The sequence below is a fragment of the Nerophis lumbriciformis genome, linkage group LG03, assembly GCF_033978685.3.
Source record: "Nerophis lumbriciformis linkage group LG03, RoL_Nlum_v2.1, whole genome shotgun sequence".
In the NCBI taxonomy this organism is placed as follows: Eukaryota; Metazoa; Chordata; class Actinopteri; order Syngnathiformes; family Syngnathidae; genus Nerophis; species Nerophis lumbriciformis.
Window position 1 is genome coordinate 8,880,126 of NC_084550.2, and position 23,875 is coordinate 8,904,000.

The window sequence follows — 23,875 nt, forward strand, 5'->3', positions numbered from 1 at the left end:
TGTTCAAATTAGGCATAATAATGTGTTAATTCCACGACTGTATATATCTGTATCGGTTGATATCGGTATCGGTAATTAAGAATTGGACAATATCGGAATATCAGATATCGGGAAAAAAAGCCATTATCGGACATCCCTAGTAAAAAGAATGTTGTGAAAAAACTACTCAAGTACTGAGTAACTGATGAGTAACCTGTTCGTTTAATGATGACGGCAACAAATAATGCACAAAAACATAAAAATAGCAATGAGCAAATTCAGAGCCAGCAAAAATCTCTTAAGCAACTAAAACAATAATATATATTAAATAATAATACATTAACATACAAAAAATTAAGGCAAATTGAGCCACAATAACTTAACAGCACCATAGGCTCAGTAGGCGGAGATTACAAAGGAAAATAACAAGTTAGTCATTACGCAAACCACAAACTGATAGGTGTGGACTGCACCTGGGAACACACTGTGCACTTCTGATTGGTGTTTGTGTGTGTGTGTGCGCGACTGTGCGTGTGTGTGTCTCTGTCTGTCTGTCTGTCTATGAGGCTGCAGTGCGTTAATAAATGTCCCCACACGATGTACATTTGACAGTGATTCATAGCAGGGAAGCTAACATCAGCCTACGGTGACAGCCAAAATATCTACTAACGTTACTTACCGCGATGTGCTTCCTCAGATTTGACGTTGAGTTCATGTAAGCTTAAGCTTGCTGTTGTTTGCCGCTGAAACTTTATGTGCAGTTAATCATGTGACCGCCCGGCTCTGTTTGATTGGTGAAACGGAGTCAAACGTCACCAGTGACTGCATTTGATTGGTGAAACGCAGGCATGTGATAGATCCTTTACTTTGAAGGTCTGTCTGACAAACCAAAACAAACAAAGCGTGCATTAACAGATCGATAAAAATCAGTAGCGAGCTGAATGTCGATAAATGGAGCGGAGTCAAAGTAGCATTTCTTCTCTATAAATATACTTAAGTAAAAGTAAAAGCATGTTGCATTAAAACTACTCTTAGAAGTACAATTTATCCCAAAAGTTACTCAAGTAGATGTAACGGAGTAAATGTAGCGCATTACTACCCACCTCTGATTATGACTGAAGTGCTGATATCAACCAAACCTATCCCCCCCCAACCCCCTCCACATCCCACCCCCTGGATTGTAAATAATGTAAATAATTCAATGTATATACTCTGATGACTAACTTGTGCGATGACTGTATTATGCTGATAGTATATATTTGTACCATGAATTAATTAATGTGGACCCCGACTTAAACAAGTTGAAAAACTTATTCGGGTGTTACCATTCAGTGGTCAATTGTACGGAATATGTACTGTACTGTGCAATCTACTAGTAAAAGTCTCAATCAATCAATCAATGAGTAGAGTTTGAGTTTATTTGGAACATGCATGCATACAACATGATACATCACCATTTCCAGTTTCTCTATTCAACATGTTGGAAAAGGAGTAGGAAGAAGCAGAGCTTATTTAATCCTACCCCTTTTCCTTTACATAGCAGTTGCTAAAACTTTTGTTCACTTCCTGTTCTCAATTTATTCACAATACACTCCATAAGTAATCACAATGAAAATAAATAAATAATAACTAGTGAAGTAAGTTATATTTCATATGGTGAGATGAGTAAGATTAATCTTGAAAATGAATGGATGGATGAGATAAATTCAGAATGTTTATCTTCTTCTTTGTACTTTGTAAACGCTTTGAGTTTGAAGAGTTTCTTGAAGTGGATTATTTTAGGACATTGTTTGATTTATTTGGTTAATCCATTCCACAATTTAATTCCACATACTGATATACTTTTTAAGCATGTTCGAGACAAATAGAAGGTTCAATCGACTTCTGCCTTCATTCTTCACTCTGCAGGCTGACTGAAGTGTCCACTCTTCCAAGTAGACGGTGGGAGGCCCAGGATTTTATCAGTAAATATCTCCCTAGATATTTCCTCCGGAATGACACTCTCTAAAGAATATTCCTGGCTCACATCTACGAAAAAAAACACACCACAAATCAATTGTAGTAATGTACAGTTTAAAATCAGGCTGTCAAAATTGACACGCTACGAGTTAAAGAAAGCTTCCTTTAACAACACAATTTTTTTGTTACGCGATTAACTTCCGTCCTCTGTGTTAGAATAATTGTTTCTAAATTATCACAAAAACTTTGTATTACATTGTGTTCCTGACAAGAAGACAAAAGGCTGTCTTTTGAAACCTACCAAGAGTAAGGCTTGTAAAACTCCACTGTGTAGGGGGGGAAGCAAGATGGTGTTCCTGAGTTCTCTCATGTATGGTAATCAACAGAAGGATGTTGTTCTGGCCCAAGGACTTCAAAGCGGAGAGAACCAAGGATCTGCCCAATTTCCAGACGAACTCTTTCTGAACTATTTTGAACTGACCTTTTCTGTGAAGTGTTTACGACCTTTTCTGTGAACTTTTTTGCGACCTTTGTCCTTTGGAAACAGCGATGGCCAGGTGGTCGGGGAGGGTCCAAAATAAAAGAAGGAGGCATACAATCTTTTGGGAGAGCGTGCTGAAGATTGTAGAAGGATACAATGTCCGGGCGACTCTCCTCAATATATTGAGTCGAAATTTAAATCTGTCTCTGTTTAATTCTTTGCCTCTTGTCTTGTTTAATAGATGTCATCAGTGTTTGAACCTGACACTCTGTAACCCTGAGTCCATACTGGTGCAGTGGAAAAGCAGCGGCGTTCCAGCTGATGCTGAGTCACAGGACCGAATTGAGAACAGAAATGGGCAAAGAAAAAGGTATATTGAATGGCAACTCTCGCTTTCTTCACCCCTGTTCATTTTGACAGCAGTTTTTTTGCTTGTTTTAATCGTAGTCCTTTGACGAAAATTTGTTCAGGTTTCAGTCATATTTTAGTCATCTAAATTGATTTAGTTTTAGTCGACTAAATTCCTCAACATTTTACTCGACTATAATTACAGCGACTCTTATATAATGATAAATGATAAATGGGTTGTACTTGTATAGCGCTTTTCTACCTTCAAGGTACTCAAAGCGCTTTGACACTACTTCCACATTTACCCATTCACACACACATTCACACACTGATGGAGGGAGCTGCCATGCAAGGCGCTACCAGCACCCATCAGGAGCAAGGGTGAAGTGTCTTGCTCAGGACACAACGGACATGACGAGGTTGGTACTAGGTGGGGATTGAACCAGGGACCCTCGGGTCGCGCACGGCCACTTTTCCACTGCGCCACGCCGTAAAATATAACGCTTATTTAAAGTTGTCTTGAAACAACTTTATTAAGGTTATTGCAGAGCATCTCAAAAACTAAATTCACAAGACTTGCACTCCATGAATATATCAATAAATACAGTTCACACTAATCTCTCAGTGTTCTATTATTTAAGCTGAATTTGTTTTTCCCCCCCAAAGGTTGAATAATATACAGTCGTGGTCAAAAGTTGACATACACTTGTAAAGAACATAATGTCATGGCTGTCTTGAGTTTTCGTATTTTTTTGCCCGGAGGTTGGGTCTTGGGCGCAGTTGGGTCCTCCAACAGGACAAACACACGTCAAAAGTGGTAAAGGAATGGCTAAATCAGGCTAGAATGAAGGTTTTAGAATGGCCTTCCCATGTGGACAATGCTGAAGAAACAAATCCATGTCAGAAAACCCACAAATTTAGCTGAACTGCACCAATTTTGTCAAGAGGAGTGGTCAAAAATTCAACCAGAAGCTTGTGGATGGCTACCAAAAGCGTCTTATTGCAGTGAAACTTGCCAAGGGACAATCAAACACTCTCTACTACAACATCCTATAAATATCTTGGTGTGCTTCTGGAGTCATGTCTCTCATACAAGGAGCACGACTTGAATCCAACAAAAAAACTACAGCAAAAACTGTATGTCAACAACAAAATCCGACAATACCTGTTACCTTTCGTATCTGAAAAACCTATTTACATGCCATAGTCCTGTCAACTATATCATACTGTCTGCCCATTTGGACACTTACCTTACCACCAATGACGTTATAGAGTAGGGGTGTCCAAACTTTTTGACTGGGGGGGGGCACATTGGGCTAAAAAATTGGTAGGGGGCCGAAAGCGGACTGCATGCACAGTAACTATATATATATATATATATATATATATATATATATATATATATATATATATATATATATATATATATATATATATATATATATATATATATATATATATATATATGTTGTTGTTTTTTTTATTTTATTTATTTTTATTTTTTTTTATTTTTATATATATATATATATATATATATATATATATATGAGTACGTGTTATTATAATAACATAATGGATATATAATGAACAATTATTATAATTGTTATTAAGCGTACGTGAAAGTTCAACTCCTACCTTGTTTACTTCTGAGACAACCTCTTTAAGGTTTTTTAATCTATCAGAAATATCAAGCAGCTAAAATGCGTCAAGCATGGATAAGTGTGGAAAGAGTGTTTTACATTTTTTTCATCATACCTTTTAATGGTGTCAATTGGATTTTTTTATGTTGGTTGGACGTTTTTTTTTTAAATATCCACAAAGTTTAATGAGCAGGTTGTGTTATGTGTGGCCATGTTTGTTACATTTTTGTACTAGTTGATTTTCTTTTTTCTTGCACCATGACTAGGGAAGGTTGTTTGTATCGGGTCATATAAGTAAATTCTGTACTTACAATTAAAGGCAGAGCTATTTTTGTTGGCCCCCAGATGGCGAGAAAATGGCAGCAATCACGCAACTGGTTATTTATATACAGGGGCGCCGAAAAGGGGGGGTAAAGGAGACGGATTCTAGGGGCCCATGATGGAGGGGGGCCCAGAGAGGCCCCTAATGATGATGAAATTATAATACAGAAAAAAATAATGACACTGTGTTGGGGGCCCTGTAAAGATTTTTTTCATGGGGCCCAAAATCCCTAGCGGCGCCCCTGTTTATATATGACATGGATGCACCGCTCCTGGTCAAATTGTATATTGAACTCGTGGCTCCTTACGGGCCAAATTGAAGACGTTGGCAGGCCGCATTTGGCTCACGGGCCGTAGTTTGGACCCCCCTATTATTGCGCCTGTTGCAAGATATTACCTATTACAGAGCCTATAAGATTCAAAAAATACTTTCTGGTTGGGCTCGTCACTGTACTGTACTGTCTCAGGCAAATGCTCTTACGTTCCCAAATTACCTCAATTATCATGTCATTAATGTTTGCTTTCAGGTGAAAAAAACCTTTGTCAAGCTTTGAGTGCGCTCATTCCGAATGTGAGCACCAGACATTCCCAGATCACAAGATCACACTCTCAGGAAGTTCTCCTTGTCCAGACTTTTAAAAACAATTTAGGGGAAAAGTATTTTTTTCATACCTTCACTAAAGTCTTTCCAAATTAGGACAACACATACTTTGTCACGATTCAAAAAAAGGTTTCTGTTGGACAGCGTCTCCTGTGAGCATTGACGGACCTGGTCTGAAGTCTGGGTGGGTCTGATGCAAGCATGATGTCCTTTGTTGCCTTACTGTGTTTGTGTTAATTGTTTTTATTGTGTTTACTTCTTGTACTGCAGAGCAGGAAGCTGCTGCAAACCAGTTTTAACTGAGTCAGGCCCCATTAACTGTAACACAACTGTTGCTTTTAATCTTTCCTGTTTAAAAAATTAAATGAAATAACAGAGACAGTGGTTCTGTTGGATCCCTTCCATGATTTACCCCTGCCTCGCTCTCACATGTTACTGTGATTGTATAGATTCCTAACTGTTCCACCTGCCTGAAGACAAAATTAAATATGATTGGATTTTGTCTCTGTCAATTTTTTTGTCTCAATTTTATTCAATTAAGTGTGTCATTGTTTTAGTCAACCTGCATTTGTTGTGATTATTAATCATCCTATTTTATTTACGGGAAAATATGTCCTTGACGATATTCAAAACGAAAAAATGTTGTCGACAAGATTAACACTACTCTCCACAAGACCAAAGTTATTTCCGTCCACTGTCACTGCCAGAGTTGAGGTACCAGTATCACTGGAGTTCCTAGTTGTGTTGTCAAGTCCTCATATTACAAGAAACTTTTTTCCTAAAGTCGCTTGAAAAGTTCATGAGTAGGTTTTTTTGGGCTTATTTTTGGAAACTGTGGTTTACTTATTTGGGCTTGCTTTTCTGTACCAACAATTAATCAAAAGACGACTGCGCCGGTGGACAGTTTAAATAAATCAAACAAATTGAAGGTGTAAGTAAAAAAAAAATATATATATATTTTTTTTTTTATTTGCGATTAATTATGAGTTAACTATGGACAAACTGCGATTAATCACGATTAAATATTTGAATTGTTTAACCGCCCTAATCTAAAGTATTCGTAAGACGATGACAGCCACTCAAGGAGCCCAAAGGCTGTTCATTGCAATGGATGGTTTGGGCAGGGCTGTGGGAACACAGACTGTGGCGATTTCTGAACTGAATCGCAAGATGGATCACATCATGGAGAAGCATGCTGAAAAGGAAAATTAAATTGAATTTGAGAGCACCCTGCATGGGCGAATAGAACAGACAAGTCATTGTTTTGTCTGCTCGCGGAAAACAAACATCTTAATCTACGATTTGACTCCCTCCCTTGAATCGCCTTGACGCTGTGAAAAGAGGACCAGGCTGTTCTGAAAAACACCCCCGAGGACACCTCAATGATGGGCGCTTTTGACCTCCCTCCCTCCTCAACGACACCCGGAGTCGAACTTTTTGCAGATCGGCCTCAGTCTATAAAAAACATTACATCATCACACCCAAGACAATTGGGCACACACATGATTTACCCCTGCCTCGCTCTCACATGTTACTGTGATTTTATATATTCCTAACTGTCCCACCTGCCTGAAGACAAAATTAAATATGATTGGATTTGGTCTCTGTCAATTTTTTTGTCTTGATTTTATTCAATTAATTGTGTCATTGTTTTAGTCAACCTGCATTTGTTGTGATTATTAATCATCCTATTTTATTTATGGGAAAATATGTCCTTGACGATATCCAAAACAAAAAAATGTTGTCGACAAGATTAACACTACTCTCCACAAGACCAAAGTTATTTCCGTCCACTGTCACTGCCAGAGTTGAGGTACCAGTATCACTGGAGTTGCTAGCTGTGTTGCCAAGTCCTCATATTACAAGAAACTTTTTTCTAAAGTCGCTTGAAAAGTTCATGAGTAGGTTTTTTTGGGCTTATTTTGGAAACTGTGGTTTACTTATTTGGGCTTGCTTTTCTGTACCAACAATTAAGCAAAAGACGACTGCGCCGGTGGACAGTTCAAACAAATCAAACAAATTGAAGGTGTAAGTTTAAAAAAATAAAAAAATAAATTGCGATTAATTATGAGTTAACTATGGACAAACTGCGATTAATCACGATTAAATATTTGAATTGTTTACCCGCCCTAATCTAAAGTATTCGTAAGATGATGAAAGCCACTCAAGGAGCCCAAAGGCTGTTCGTTGCAATGGATGGTTTGGGCAGGGCTGTGGGAACACAGACTGGCGAGTTCTGAACTGAATCGCAAGATGGATCACATCATGGAGAAGCTTGCTGAAAAGGAAAATTAAGAGCACCCTGCATGGACGAATAGAACAGACAAGTCATTGTTTTGTCTGCTCGCGGAAAACAAACATCTTAATCTACGATTTGACTCCCTCGAATGGCCTTGATGCTGTGAAAAGAGGACCAGGCTGTTCTGAAAAACACCCCCGAGGACACCTCAATGATGGACGCTTTTGACCTCCCTCCCTCCTCAACGACACCCGGAGTCGAACTTTTTGCAGATCGGCCTCAGTCTATAAAAAACATTACATCATCACACCCAAGACAATTGGGCACACACATGACTGCCTCGCTCTCACATGTTACTGTGATTTTATATATTCCTAACTGTCCCACCTGCCTGAAGACAAAATTAAATATGATTGGATTTTGTCTCTGTCAATTTTTTTGTCTCGATTTTATTCAATTAATTGTGTCATTGTTTTAGTCAACCTGCATTTGTTGTGATTATAAATCATCCTATTATATTTACGGGAAAATATGTCCTTGACGATATCCAAAACGAAAAAATGTTGTCGACAAGATTAACACTACTCTCCACAAGACCAAAGTTATTTCCGTCCACTGTCACTGCCAGAGTTGAGGTACCAGTATCACTGGAGTTGCTAGCTGTGTTGCCAAGTCCTCATATTACAAGAAACTTTTTTCCTAAAGTCCCTTGAAAAGTTCATGAGTAGGTTTTTTTGGGCTTATTTTGGAAACTGTGGTTTACTTATTTGGACTTGCTTTTCTGTACCAACAATTAAGCAAAAGACGACTGCACCGGTGGACAGTTTAAATAAATCAAACAAATTGAAGGTGTAAGTTAAAAAAAATAAAAAAATAAAAAAAAATTTAAAAAAAAATTTGCGATTAATTATGAGTTAACTATGGACAAACTGCGATTAATCACGATTAAATATTTGAATTGTTTAACCGCCCTAATCTAAAGTATTCGTAAGACGATGACAGCCACTCAAGGTGTCAGGCTTGTCCCTGACAGTTTGGTTAAGTTTGAGTTTTTCCTCTGTGTTTGTTTTATTTCCTGTCAGCACTCTTATTTTGGTTATTTCCTGATTATCTCCCTGAGTGCTTTGTCCCCTCAGCTGTGGCTGATTGGCACCTGGCCACACCTGGTGTCAATCAGCCAGCTGCTATTTGAACCTGCCTTCCTCTCCAGTCAGTGCTGGATTATTGTCATTGTCGATGTCACTACTACCTGTCATAATACTTGTCGTTGTAGCTCTGTCTACTTTTGTTCACTCTGCTCATGTCATAGTTCCTTCGTGTCACAGTAAGTGTTTTTGTTTCTTGTCGACAGTTAGCCTTTGTGCTATATTAGTTCATAGCCAAGCTTGTTCTCCGCCTTGTGCGCGCCTTTTGTTTGTTTTTTTGCTAAAGTATTAAATCATGTTTTCTCGCTCAATGCCTGCCGTCATCTCTGCATCTTGGGGTTCGTCACCAATATACCCTAACACAAGGAGCCTAAAGGCTGTTCGTTGCAATGGATGGTTTGGGCAGGGCTGTGGGAACACAGACTGTGGCGATTTCTGAACTGAATCGCAAGATGGATCACATCATGGAGAAGCTTGCTGAAAAGGAAAATTGAATTGAATTTGAAAGCACCCTGCATGGACGAATAGAACAGACAAGTCATTGTTTTGTCTGCTCGCGGAAAACAAACATCTTAATCTACGATTTGACTCCCTCGAATGGCCTTGACGCTGTGAAAACAGGACCAGGCTGTTCTGAAAAACACCCCCGAGGACACCTCAATGATGGACGCTTTTGACCTCCCTCCCTCCTCAACGACACCTGGAGTCGAACTTTTTGCAGATCGGCCTCAGTCTATAAAAAACATTACATCATCACACCCAAGACAATTGGGCACACACACGTTTTACCTTTTTCCCATCTTTTACGGGGCCGCCTTATGGCGACCCATCAGCGTTCCTGTACTGTAACCCTGTACACTGTTTGTCTAATCTTGAACTGGTTTGTGCTGAAAACAAAGTTTTGTTGTACTTGTGCAATGACAATAAAGACCTATCTGATATCTGATCTGAGTATACATACTATAGTAGTAGATGTACATACCATTAGATTTAGAAAAATGGGGCTCGGTACTCTCCTCATCTTTGACTTCAATGTAGCCTAAAAGTGAAGTGAAACACTCCGCCAGCTCATCTTCTGTCATGACTTCGCCTGTTGAAGAAATAGAACACATAATAACAAAATAAACAGCCTCCATCATAAAGGTGAATAAAAAAAAGTGTGAAAAGCTCGATTTTTGAGCTGTGTGCGCTCAGACAAGACAGAGGCAGTCAATGAACAAGCTGGGTAGTTTACGCATAATAAGTAATAAGACTTATTTGGGCCAACGTACCTCGGACCTGCAGGAGTTCCAGCAGCTCTTCTCTCTGCAGGACAGGTCGTCCTGCCGTGTTTGCGTCGCCGAGGACACGGAAAGCTTGAGCGATCTCATCACTGGAGATGCCAAAGGCCGGCCGATGGTTGACATAGAGCTTGATCAACTCCTCCAGGTTGATGTCCGTCGTGTATTCTCCCGTTTCGGCGTATTTGCTAAGCTTGATCTCATTTAGCATGTCTTCTACCTATCATGAAAAAATGTAATTTCTTATTGGATTTGTAATGTATTCTGCTTAAGTCGGACCTGCCTGTGTTGACAACCTATTTATGTCGACCACATCATCAACCCAAAAAAATCCGGACTTTTTGACATTTGGAAAAAAATCCAGGTTTTTTTACTAAAAAAATCCTGACTTTTTGACACTTAGAAAAAATCCCGACTTTTTGACCAAAAAAATCCCAAATTTTTGACACTTAGAAAAAATCCCAAATTGTTGACACTTAGAAAAAATCCTAATTTTTTGACACTTAGAAAAAAATCCCAATTTTTTGACACTTAGAAAAAATCCAGATTTTTTGACACTTGGAAAAAAATCCAGATTTTTTGACACTTGGAAAAAATCCAGATTTTTTGACACTTAGAAAAAAATCCAGATTTTTTGACACTTAGAAAAAAATCTAGATTTTTTGACACTTAGAAAAAATCCCGACTTTTTGACCAAAAAAATCCCAAATTTTTGACCAAAAAAATCCCAAATTTTTGACCAAAAAAACCCCAAATTTTTGACACTTAGAAAAAATCCCAAATTTTTGACACTTAGAAAAAATCCCAATTTTTTGACACTTAGAAAAAATCCAGATTTTTTGACACTTGGAAAAAAATCCAGATTTTTTTGACACTTAAAAAAAATCCAGATTTTTTGACACTTAAAAAAAATCCAGATTTTTTGACACTTGGAAAAAAATCCAGATTTTTTGACACTTAGAAAAAAATCCCAATTTTTTTGACACTCAGAAAAAAATCCCAACTTTTTTACAGAAATCTAAATTTTTTGACACTTAAAAAAAATCAAGGTTTTTTGACACTTGGAAAAAAATCCAGACTTTTTGACACTTAGAAAAAATCCAGACTTTTTGACACTTAACGTGAAATAAATCAATTAGGGCTGCAAATCTTTGGGTGTCCCACGATTCGATTCAATATCGATTCTTGGGGTCACGATTCGATTCAAAATCGATTTTTTTTTCGTTCAACGCGATTCTCGATTCAAAAACTATATTTTCCCGATTCAAAACAATTCTCTATTCATCCAATACATAGGATTTCAGCAGGATCTACCCCAGTCTGCTGACATGCAAGAAGAGTACCGGTAGTAGATTTTTGTAAAAAGCTTTTATAATTGTAAAGGACAATGTTTTATCAACTGATTGCAATAATGTAAATTTGTTTTAACTATTAAATGAACCAAAAATATGACTTATTTTATCTTTGTGAAAATATTGGACACAGTGTGTTGTCAAGCTTATGAGATGTGATGCAAGTGTAAGCCACTGTGACACTATTGTTCTTTTTTTCTTTTTTTTTATAAATGTCTAATGATAATGTCAATGAGGGATTTTTAATCACTGCTATGTTGAAATTGTAACTAATATTGATACTGTTGTTGATAATATTCATTTTTGTTTCACTACTTTTGGTTTGTTCTGTGTCGTGTTTGTGTCTCCTCTCAATTGCTCTGTTTATTGCAGTTCTGAGTGTTGCTGGGTCGGGTTTGGTTTTGGAATTGGGTTGCATTGTTATGGTATTGTTGTGTATTGTTTTGTTGGATTGTTGAATCAAAAAATAAATAAATAAATAAAATAAATTAATGGAAAAAAAAAAATCGATTTAAAAAAAATGAGAATCGATTCTGAATCGCACAATGTGAGAATCGCGATTCGAATTCGAATCGATTTTTTCCCACACCCCTAATATCGATATTACGATATTTTCTTAATTCATATCTTGGTTATAGATATATCAATATATCTTACAAACTCGATAAATCGCCCAGCCCTACATGGTTGACCGCAAAAATGGGTCTGTGTATTTTGGAAAAAATTTATATATATCAATCCTGTAGTCTGTGAATTATTGAACAATTTGTTTGCCAATCGTATTACTCCAACACATGCATCCAATCCCTTCAAACCACGCCCCCTGTCCGCAAGCAAGTTGTGTCCTCTGCACTTCTGAAATCCAAATTTCGTCCACGGGTGTCAACATAAGCGGGTTTCACTTCAGAATTCTCAGAAATACCTCTTGTTCAGTAGGGAAGAAGGCCAAAGCCCGCACCAACGAGGTGACTTCCGTCAGGGGAATATTGGCAGACAGCCGACGTGTGTCCATTGACTCCAGGCCTTGATTATGGATTTGGCAGTAGTAGAAAAAGTCCTCAATTTCCTAAAGCACAGAGATCATCATAAAATACATTTGTAAAAGTAGACATGTGTCTCGTTCTGTAAGGTTTTTAGTACAAAATGTAAGCTCACTCTGTAGAATTTGCCATCCTTGCCTCCCTCTAGTAGAGTGTAGAAAGGGGTCAAATCCTTTCCTCCCAAAGCTGCTGCTCCCTCCAGGGCACTGCACTCATAACAAGGGCAAAACATTTGGTATCAAATTTAATAAAACACATTACAGGAGCTGTATTGTTTTCTTTTTACTGCAATATATATTGCAAAAGACATAAAATCGATATCAATAAAAAAAATTAAAAAAAATGAATAATAAAAAAACATTCTGAAAAAATCCCCGTAGGCCTGGACAATAAAATGTTATCAATAATAATCGCAAAATAAATAAAATCAAAATCAGTAAAAAAAAATTAAAATATTCAGAAAAAATCCCCATAGGGCTGAACAATAAAAAAAATATATATATCATGATAGACACATAATTGATAACAAATGCATTTAAAAAAATTATTTTTTAAGGCCGATAGGGCTGGGCGATAAAACGATATCAATATATACTGCAAAAGACATCAAAAATCGAAGTCAATTGGATGGAAATCCTGCCCTCATTTTAATTTAGTTCATCCAATTAGTCATTTTTTGAGTGTGTGAATGTTGTCTGTCTATCTGTGTTGGCCCTGCGATGAGGTGGCAACTTGTCCAGGGTGTACCCCGCCTTCCGCCCGAATGCAGCTGAGATCTCCACGACCCCAAAAGGGACAAGCGGTAGAAAATGGATGGATGGATGTATGTAAATTTACATTTGTGGCGTCCCCTGTGGTGTGTGCTCAATATGTTTTGGAACACATGAAAAAATAAAAGCACATGATAACTCAATATGGGTGCATGTTTTGACCAAAATTGATCCCCCACTTGTGCAGCAGTAGAAGTGTTATCTTACACAAACACACATTTTTTGTCACATATGTTACTTGTAGCTTATCTGCCATGACAGCACGGTGCAGTCCGCTCCCCCCGCAGTGAAAACAAAGCGTCCGTCATGCGAGTGGGCAAACGTAGACACGCCCGTCGGATGGCAGACGACAGCATGGGACTTGAAGGGGTTCCCATCCAGTGGAAGAATCTGGAGTCCGATCTGGAGGACATAGAAGCAGCAAATTGTGACCAATACTGAATCTTGTTTTTAAAATTGCAGTCGACAAAAAGACTTAGGCATGTAAAAAAACCTCAGAGAAGAACGCGGAACAGCGTCTTTATCATAGACCAGGGGTCTCAAACTCAATTTACCTGGGGGCCACTGGAGGCAGAGTCTCATTGAGGCTGGGTCGCATCAAGAAAAGCTTTGTTGAAAAAATTCCAATCTTCTCAAATGTCTTTATATTAATTTTTCTACACAAAATCGTCAATGCACTTTAATAGACAGTTGCGATAGCCAATCAGATCACGAGTTGTTGTCAGTAAGACCTTCTAGAAGGGCGACTTTTTGACACTTAGAAAAAATCCTGACTTTTTGACAGAAAAAATCCTGACTTTTTGACACTTAGAAAAAATCCTGACTTTTTAACATTTAGAAAAAATCCTGACTTTTTAACACTTAGGGAAAAAATCCCTTCTTTTCGACAAAAAAAATCCAGACTTTTTGACACTTAGAAAAAAATCCCAATTTTTTGACACTTAGAAAAAATCCCGATTTTTCTGACACTTACAAAATTATCCCAATTTTTTGACACTTAGAAAAAATCCCGATTTTTCTGACACTTACAAAATTATCCCAATGTTTTGACACTTAGAAAGAAATCCAGATTTTTTTGACAAAAAAAAAAATCCAGACTTTTTGACATTTGGAAAAAAATCCAGAGTTTTTGACATTTGGAAAAAAATCTAGATTTTTTTACTAAAAAATCCTGACTTTTTGACACTTGGAAAAAATCCCTACTTTTTGACCAAAAAAATCCTGACTTTTTGAAACTTAGAAAAAATCCCTACTTTTTGACCAAAAAAAATCCCGAATTTTTTGACAGTTAGAAAAAAATCCCGATTTTTTTATTTTTTTAAATCCAGACTTTTTGACATTTCGAAAAAAATCCAGATTTTTTGACTAAAAAAATCCTGACTTTTTGACACTTAGAAAAAATCCCTACTTTTTGACCAAAAAAAATCCCGAATTTTTGACACTTAGAGAAAATCCAGATTTTTTTGACACTTAGAAAAAAATCCCGATTTTTTGACCAAAAAAAATTGCAGTCGACAAAAAGACTTAGGCATGTAAAAAAAACTTGGAGAACAACACGGAACAGCTTCTTTATCATAGACCAGGGGTCTCAAACTCAATTTACCTCGGGGCCGCTGGAGGCAGAGTCTCATTGGGGCTGGGCCGCAACAGGTATTCCACAAGAAAAACTTTGTTGAAAAAATTCCAATCTTCTCAAATGTCTTTATATTTATTTTTCTACACAAATTAAGATGAAAAATAAATAACGAACTAGAAGAAATTGCGTGGGAATGCTCCAAGGCTGAAGTTGAACTGAAATCCTGGAATTTTTTTTAGAATTGTTGAAGTAGAGCACACAATTCCCAAACAGGCTGAATATTTTGAAGTTCGAACAGTTTGAATCAGATGAAAAATGTGGGAGTTGTGGAAATTTGAAGAATGTCGCATTGATTTCAATGGGGAATTTCCCCAAAAATTGGGAATTTCGGATAAAGCAGGACCTTTTTTTGAAAATGGTAAAAAACTTGAATGTTCTGAATGAGTTGAAATGGTTGCTGTTGGAATTTTTCAAATCGGTCGAAAATGCTGAAGTAGTAACATGTTGAATTGAGAAATGGTATTACAAAATTCCTGGAAATTCAAGAAAACCGGGAATTTTTTCAGTTAAAAAACAACTTATTTTTTTTGTCTTGATTAAGAGGAATGTTTTGACGGTGGAATGGTTGAAATGCGATTAAAAATGTGGAAGGAGTAGTCACCAGAAAAAAGGGCTTTCGAAATCCAGGAATTCTGGAAAATCCTGGAATTTTTGGGAACTTGGAAAAAAGATAGTTTAAATTTCCAGGATGGTGGAATGTGTTGAAGGTGCAGATTCTAGAAGGGCGACTTTTTGACACTTAGAAAAAATCCCAAATTTTTGACAGAAAAAATCCCGACTTTTTGACACTTTGAAAATATCCTGACTTTTTAACACTTGGGAAAAAATCCTTTTTTTTTAAAACTTTTGGACACTTAGAAAAAAAAAATCCCTTCTTTTTGACAAAAAAAACCCCAGACTTGTTGACACTTGCAAAAAATCCCTTCTTTTTGACAAAAAAACCCCCAGAATTTTTGACGTTTAGAAAAATCCCGATTTTTTGACAATTGGAAAAAATCCCGATTTTTTTTTACACTTAGAAAAAAAATCACAATTTTTTGACACTTACAAAAAATCCAGATTTTTTGACACTTGGAAAAAAATCACAACTTTTACACAAAAAATAAAAAATTTTGACACTTAGAAAAAAAATCCCAATTTTTTCACAGAATCCCAATTTTTTCACAGAAAAAATCCCAATTTTTTGACACTTGGAAAAAATCCTGCTTTTTTGACCAAAAAAATCCAGACTTTTTGACACTTAGAAAAAAATCCAGACTTTTTGACACTTAGAAAAAAATTCCAATTTTTTGACACTTAAAAAATCCGGACTTTTTAACACTTAGAAAAAAAATCCCAATTTTTTCACAGAAAAAAATCCCAATTTTTTTTACTCTTAGAAAAAAATCTCAATTTTTTGACAAAGAAAATCCCAATTTTTTGACACTTAGAGAAAAACCTGACTTTTTGATACTTAGAAAAAATCCCGACTTTTTGACACTTTTTGATGTCGGCAATCAAATGGGGAAATGCCCGCCATTTCCATTTGAATCGATGAGGAGTACCACTGTCTTATAAAATCTGCATTTATCATAGCTCGGTTGTGTTGAATAGGGTTTGCTACAAATGTCATCACTGACCTTGTCCTCTGTGATGTATGCCATGTAATACGATCCAGCCTTGTTGTTTTTAGATGTGGGTAAATTCCCTATTTTCTTAATTGGACTTCCATATGTTGGGCCGAGGAGAGTCTTTCTGTTGTAAACACACATATCATTTAGATCAGAGGTGTCAAAGTCGTTTTCACTGTTTTCGCAGTTATGTTTGGCCCCAGAAATTTTGACCTCAAAATTTTGTGTATACTACTGTATATGGAAACACAGTACTGCGGTTTTTTTGGTACAAAAATTTACATTCGTTTTTTTACTGTAAATTAAAAAAAATGCAATTTTACAGTAACATTTTGGCTCCTGGGCTGCCAGTTTGTTTTTGTTGTTGTTGTTTTTTTACCGCAAATCAACAACTGTAGATTTTTCGGTGTATTACTGTAAATGCCAAAACAGCACCACAGTTTATTACAGTATAAAAAGTGCTGTTCTTTCATTTAGAGAAAAATGCTGTAAAACCCACAGTAAATTTCACAAATATACCATGAAATCTATTGCCACTTTTACATTGCACAATTTGATGATAACTTGCTTTGAAATCATTATTATTAGTATTTATTTCTATTTAAAAAATGGTTTGAATGTTTGATAATATATTTTTGCATAATTAGACAATATTTAAGTTAACAATTTGCCATTACATGCAGTACATATATTTGTTGTCTCCCAAAATAGAAAGAAAGAATACATTTAGTAAGAAAAGTTACAGTGCTTTATTGATACATATTATTTCCAGGCTTTCGAGGGCCAAATAAAATGAAGTAGCGGGCCACATCTGGCCCCCGGGCCTTGAATTTGATACCTGTGAATCAGATGATGGGTGAATATCTTTACTTTACTGATGAGGGGGAGCCACCCAGGGGCCTCACTAGGAATTTCAGGCCCCATGAAGTTAAATCACATTGGGCCCCCTTAGGCAGCTGTTGTCTTCACAATTCTGTAATTGGCCAAACTTTCCCCCTTGCTAGATGGGGCCACCACTCCTTTGCTTAGCTTTGTAAACAAACAAAAAAAATATGTGTGTTTGGACAAGTGCAGAGCAACAATCTCTGTGTAAAAAGTGGATAAAGTACACAATAAGTACATGATAAGACAAACACAGCTCATTAGCATTAAAGCTACAGACACATAAAATGATGTGCTTCAGGTCGGGCCTAGGAAAAATTCCAACATCAAGGCTAGATTTTGGACAACACATTATTATGACTAGAGATGTCCGATAATTGCTTTTTTTTGCCGTTATCCGATATTCTGATATTGTCCAACTCTTAATTACCGATTCCGATATCAACCGAAACCGATATATACAGTCGTGGAATTAACACATTATTATGCTTAATGTTGTTGTGATGCCCCGCTGGATGCATTAAACAATGTAACAAGGTTTTCCAAAATAAATCAACTCAAGTTATGGGAAAAAAAATGCCAACATGGCACTGCCATATTTATTATTGAAGTCACAAAGTGCATTATTTTTTTTAACATGCCTCAAAACAGCAGCTTGGAATTTGGGACATGCTCTCCCTGAGAGAGCATGTGGATGGTGGAGGTGGGCGGGGTTGGGAGGGGGGGGGGGGGGGGGGGTGAGGTGGGGGGGGGGATATTGTAGCGTCCCGGAAAAGTTAGTGCTGCAAGGGCTTCTGGGTATTTGTTCTGTTGTGTTACGGTGCGGATGTTCTCCCGAAATGTGTTTGTCATTCTTGTTTGGTGTGGGTTCACAGTGTGGCACATATTTGTAACAGTGTTAAAGTTGTGTATACGGCCACCCTCAGTGTGACCTGTATGGCTGTTGACCAAGTATTTTGCATTCACTTGTGTGTGTGAAATAGATATTATGTGAGTGGGCCGGCATGAAAAGGAAGTGCCTTTAAGGTTTATTGGTGCTCTGTACTTACTTAAATTTTAAATTTTGGAACCGATACCGATAATTTTGAAACCGATACCGATAATTTCCGATATTACATTTTAAAGCATTCATCGGCCGATAATATCGGCAGTCCAATATTATTGAACATCCCTAATTATGACTTATTTAAATTTGGCGAAAATTGTAGAATATGACACTCGAGATGTCTAATTGATATTAATGTTTATAAAAAGTCCTCATCATGCTATGTTTGCCGTAATTCCCTTGATCATGTTACCTGCACAGTTTGGTGGTGCTGTTGAAAAGCTTCATCTTGTACTGGTCCGAAGCAATGAGGAAAAATTGCTCGGCGCCGAGGGGCGGGTACCACGTCATGCATATTGGCACAGCACTTTGCTCAATGCGCTCTGCACTGGAGATGACAATCTGGTCCAAGTCACTGTTCTCCAGGTCGTACTCCACCTATTAGCCACGGACAGGTGATGGTCAATACACCAAACTGCAGTGTATCTTACAGACTCAGCGACCTGGAGGTGGACTCACCAGCATGCGGTCCTTGCCCAGGGTGAACAGCCTGGTCTTGGCACTGTCCTGGTGCACCCCGAACAGAAGGTCCGTAATGGGTTTGTAGTGGGAGCGGTATCTGCCCATGTAGATCCAGTGGGGCAGAGAGTCCTCTGTGGTTTTCAAGCGGAATATGGTGATGGCTTTCCCAACATCCTAGAGGTGAGATGACAACATCTGGTCTCAGATTAGATTTTAGATCAGAACTTTATTTAGCCCCCTGAGTGTGTCCCCTCAGGCAAATTAAAGGCCTACTGAAATGCGATTTTCTTATCCAAACAGGGATAGCAGGTCCATTCTATGTGTCATACTTGATCATTTCGCGATATTGCCATATTTTTGCTGAAAGGATTTAGTAGAGAACATCGACGATAAAGTTCGCAACTTTCGGTCGCTGATAAAAAAGCCTTGCCTGTACCGGAAGTAGCAGACGATATGCGCGTGACGTCACAGGTTGTGGAGCTCCTCACATCTGCACATTGTTTACAATCATGGCCACCAGCAGCGAGAGCGATTCAGACCGAGAAAGCGACGATTTCCCCATTAATTTGAGCGAGGATGAAAGATTCGTGGATGAGGAAAGTGAGAGTGAAGGACTAGAGGGCAGTGGGAGCGATCCAGATAGGGAAGATGCTGTGAGAGGCGGGTGGGACCTGATATTCAGCTGGGAATGACTAAAACAGTAAATAAACACAAGACATATATATATACTCTATTAGCCACAACACAACCAGGCTTATATTTAATATGCCACAAATTAATCCCGCATAACAAACACCTCCCCCCTCCCGTCCATCTAACCCGCCAATACAACTCAAACACCTGCACAACACACTCAATCCCACAGCCCAAAGTACCGTTCACCTCCCCAAAGTTCATACAGCACATATATTTCCCCAAAGTCCCCAAAGTTACGTACGTGACATGCACATAGCGGCACGCACGTACGGGCAAGCGATCAAATGTTTGGAAGCCGCAGCTGCATGCGTACTCACGGTACCGCGTCTGCGCATCCAACTCAAAGTCCTCCTGGTAAGAGTCTCTGTTGTCCCAGTTCTCCACAGGCCAGTGGTAAAGCTTGACTGTCATCTTCCGGGAATGTAAACAATGAAACACCGGCTGTGTTATCCGGCACAACAGTCAGGGGGTGCATTCTACGGCGGGGGTGCGTTATCCGGCACAACACCTGCCGCAATACACCGCTTCCTACCTACAGCTTTCTTCTTTGCTGTCTCCATTGTTCATTGAACAAATTGCAAAAGATTCACCAACACAGATGTCCAGAATACTGTGGAATTTTGCGATGAAAACAGACGACTTAATAGCTGGCCACCATGCTGTCCCAAAATGTCCTCTACAATCCGTGACGTCACGCGCTGACGTCATCATACCGAGACGTTTTCAGCAGGGTATTTCGCGCGAAATTTAAAATTGCACTTTAGTAAGCTAACCCGGCCGTATTGGCATGTGTTGCAATGTTAAAATTTCATCATTGATACATAAAAAAAAATCAGACTGCATGGTCGGTAGTAGTGGGTTTCAGTAGGCCTTTAAAGTTCCAATAGCAGCAACACCGTATGTAGTGTGGACAGTCGTAGCAACCGGAGCAAACACTGCAGTGTAAAACTGGTATAATTAAAATACAATAATCAGTTTGTAGCCGTATAAAAGGTGGTACAGCAAAAAATGTAAGGATTTTGATACTTGTTTTGCATTAAAGATGCTAAACTAATCCAATGTAGGTCAATATTTGTTAGCTACACTGTAAAAATACTGGCAGCTACGGCTGCCAAACGAAAACCATAAAATTAAAGTAAAACATTGTAAACCAAATAATGATCAAAAACATTAAATTTACAGAAATTTTCATGAAACGTTTTGCGGAAAAATATCGTAATTTTACAGATTTTTACTAAATTATTAAGATCAACCACCTTTAATAAAGTGACGATGCAAACAGTTCTGCAGAAAAATACCTTTATTCTACAGAGTTTTTCCAAATTATTACGATCAAACACCTTTAATGAAGTGACAATGCTGGCAGTTTCACAGAAAAATACCATTATTTTACAGATTTTTTCCGAATTGTTAAGATCAACCACCTTTAATAAAGTGACGATGCAAACAGTTCTGCAGAAAAATACCTTTATTCTAGATTGTTAGTATGGACATAGACTTTTATATAACAAGCTACATATTTAATAAAAGATCATTACTGTAATTTTACATGAATTTGAAAGTAATTTAAGAAAACAGAAAATCCATCCATCCATCCATTTTCTACCGCTTATTCCCTTTGGGGTCGCGGGGGGCGCTGGAGCCTATCTCAGCTACAATCGGGCGGAAGGCAGGGTACACCCTGGACAAGTCGCCACCTCATCACAGGGCCAACACAGATAGACAGACAACATTCACACTCACATTCACACACTAGGGCCAATTTTAGTGTTGCCAATCAACTTATCCCCAGGTGCATGTCTTTGGAGGTGGGAGGAAGCCGGAGTACCCGGAGGGAACCCACGCAGTCACGGGGAGGACATGCAAACTCCACACAGAAAGATCCCGAGCACAGGATCGAACCCAAGACTACTCAGGACCTTCGTATTGTGAGGCAGATGCACTAACCCCTCTTCCACCGTGCTGAAAATGCTATGTATAATTAATTTGGTATTTTTCTGTAAAAAAAATAGAAATATACATAGTTTGTCATTACTGGCATATTACTTAAAATAACAGGCGGATTGTTTATTTACAGATAATGTCTTCAATTCTACAGTTTTATAAACTATTTAAAAAAAAATTGAAAAATTACAGTAGAAATTTAGACTAAATTAACCATAAAAATAGGATTTTTTTTTTTACAGTGTATGCAAACTGAACAAAACAATGATATCTTGGCTTTGTGTTATTGGTGACAAGGCAAATCAAAGTAATGTCTAATATTGTTAGAATAATTGTTTCTAAGTTATCACAAAAACTTTGTGTTACATTGAGTGCCTGGTGAGAAGCAAAAGCTGTCTTTGGAACCTACCAAGAAGAAAGCTTGTAAAACTCCACTGTTTAGGGGGGGGGGAGCAAAAGAAGGTGTTCTGTTTCTTTCATGTATTGTAATCGAACAGAAAGATATTGTCTGACCCAAGAACTACAAAAGCGAAGAGGAACCAGGACCAGACTCCCCTCCAGGCGACCTCTTTTTGAACTGTTTTACGAACCTCTCTTTGAACTCTTTTACGAACCTCTTCTTTGAACTGTTTTACAACCTTTTCTGTGAACTGTTTACGTCCTCGTCCCTTAGAAGCAGCTGTTGTCATGTGGTCAGAGAAAGTCCAAATAAAGGGGAAGGCGTACAATCTTTTGGCAGAGCATAATGACACTGTACAAGGGTACAGATGTCCAAGCGTCTCTCCTCAAATTGAGCCAAATTGAATTCTGTCTCTGTTTAATTCTTTGCTTCTTGTCTTGTTTAATAGATGTCATCAGTGATAGAACCTGACAAATATACTTTTTAATAATTCATTTTATTTGCAGAACATGCCAATAAAAAAACGAGCTGCAGGCCAAAACTAGCCCCAAGGCCGCACTTTGGGTACCCATGTCTTTTATATGTAATATCTACAATTTTGATTAATTTCTGGACCTTTTTTGTTGCAACATCAAGCTTGTTTGCCAATAATTGATCTTAATAAAGAATTGTGTCCATTTTGTTGGAAATTTGTTAATCTAGCATACATAGTAACAAGGGTAGCAATAACCAGAGGGTGCTGTTCATTCATTAATTGGCTAGAGGGGGAACCAGGTATGTAGCTGCTGACAGAAGCACATTGTATATATGTCATATAATTTCATAGTTGGTTAGAATAAATAAATACAATGTATAAATATAAGTTTATATTTACATATAATGTGATTAAAAATGTGTTTTCTTTGGTAATTTCATGCAAGTATATGTTAACTTATTTTTGTTACAAAACCCATGTAAATTGGAGAGGAACATATTTTTTGTTCCGGTTTGGTCACATTGTTGGGAGGACAATTAATATGTGACGGAATAAGGGAAGCAGCATGAGACAGCAAGCATTTGACGGAAGAGGTTAATAGAGTCTCGGCGTCAAAAGAAACATTATTCTCTCGGAGTTTGTGAGGCCAATGAGGTATGATTCTTTCTGATAATGTATGTGAAATCAATGTGTTTTCTTCTATTTGATGTCAGACTAATTGTACGTTCTGTTTTTCTTATTTATTAGTTCTGACGGCATTATTTTGGCATCGTTTTGGCGTCGGTGTTAACGAGAAGAAGGCGTGGCTGAAATAAATGTCTGTATGAGAAAAAACGAACAACTTGAGCCTTGATTAAGACCTCGGAGGGACTAACACAGTAAACACAACTATTGTAGCAAGTAAAAAAAAGAGCGAACTGCAATTAAATAGTCAAAACTGTAATTTCCAATATATATTAGTACTTTAGTCCACTTAGACTGCATGAAAAGGTTAAGAAAGAAACATTAAGCGTGTGGTCAATGCGTTCTATGAACAAATAAAGCTTGTGATCAATGCGTTCTATGAACAAAGAAAGCAAAAAATATTGATGTAATCATTATAGTATTGACTAGATACACCCGGGGCATTTGTTTACATTGAGGAGCGCTAGTGTTGCGTCGACCAGCTCTTCCTCACACGGAATCTAAGTTACTGGTCAATCCCAAGTTCTTTCGATGACATATATGCTGAGTAAGAAGGACCATCAAGACAGAATTGGAATATTTTAAAGTTTTACTAAAGCTTTAGGAGGTCAACTTAACCAATACATTCATATCGGCTACTCTAGTTGATCTGACATTCAAACGGAAAAGCCAACTTCTTGCACACAAAGAAAGCCCCCCCCCCCTCTTTCCCTTGCAACACTGATAAGGAAGATTTGGGGGTTTGGTTTCACATTCCTGATGGTTTAAGACACTAAACAAACAATCTGAAGACAAAAAGAGACTGGTAGTATATACAAAGGAAAAG

At 37.8% G+C, this 23,875-nt stretch overlaps 1 protein-coding gene across 1 annotated transcript in view; it reads right to left on the reverse strand.

Moving 5' to 3' along the window:
- Positions 1–1,420: 1,420 nt before the first annotated feature.
- cfap251 (cilia and flagella associated protein 251) overlaps positions 1,421–23,875 on the reverse strand; it is a 39,598-nt gene continuing 17,143 nt past the window's right edge. Inside the window, exons 12-20 of the mRNA XM_061933117.1 lie at positions 18,848–19,024; positions 18,582–18,766; positions 16,411–16,525; positions 13,394–13,557; positions 12,501–12,591; positions 12,268–12,411; positions 9,985–10,213; positions 9,696–9,803; positions 1,421–2,007 (exon numbers count right to left, since the gene is read on the reverse strand). Of these exons, the coding sequence (XP_061789101.1) occupies positions 1,877–2,007; positions 9,696–9,803; positions 9,985–10,213; positions 12,268–12,411; positions 12,501–12,591; positions 13,394–13,557; positions 16,411–16,525; positions 18,582–18,766; positions 18,848–19,024 (1,344 nt within the window). The 3' untranslated portion in view covers positions 1,421–1,876. The remainder of the gene's footprint in view (positions 2,008–9,695; positions 9,804–9,984; positions 10,214–12,267; positions 12,412–12,500; positions 12,592–13,393; positions 13,558–16,410; positions 16,526–18,581; positions 18,767–18,847; positions 19,025–23,875) is intronic.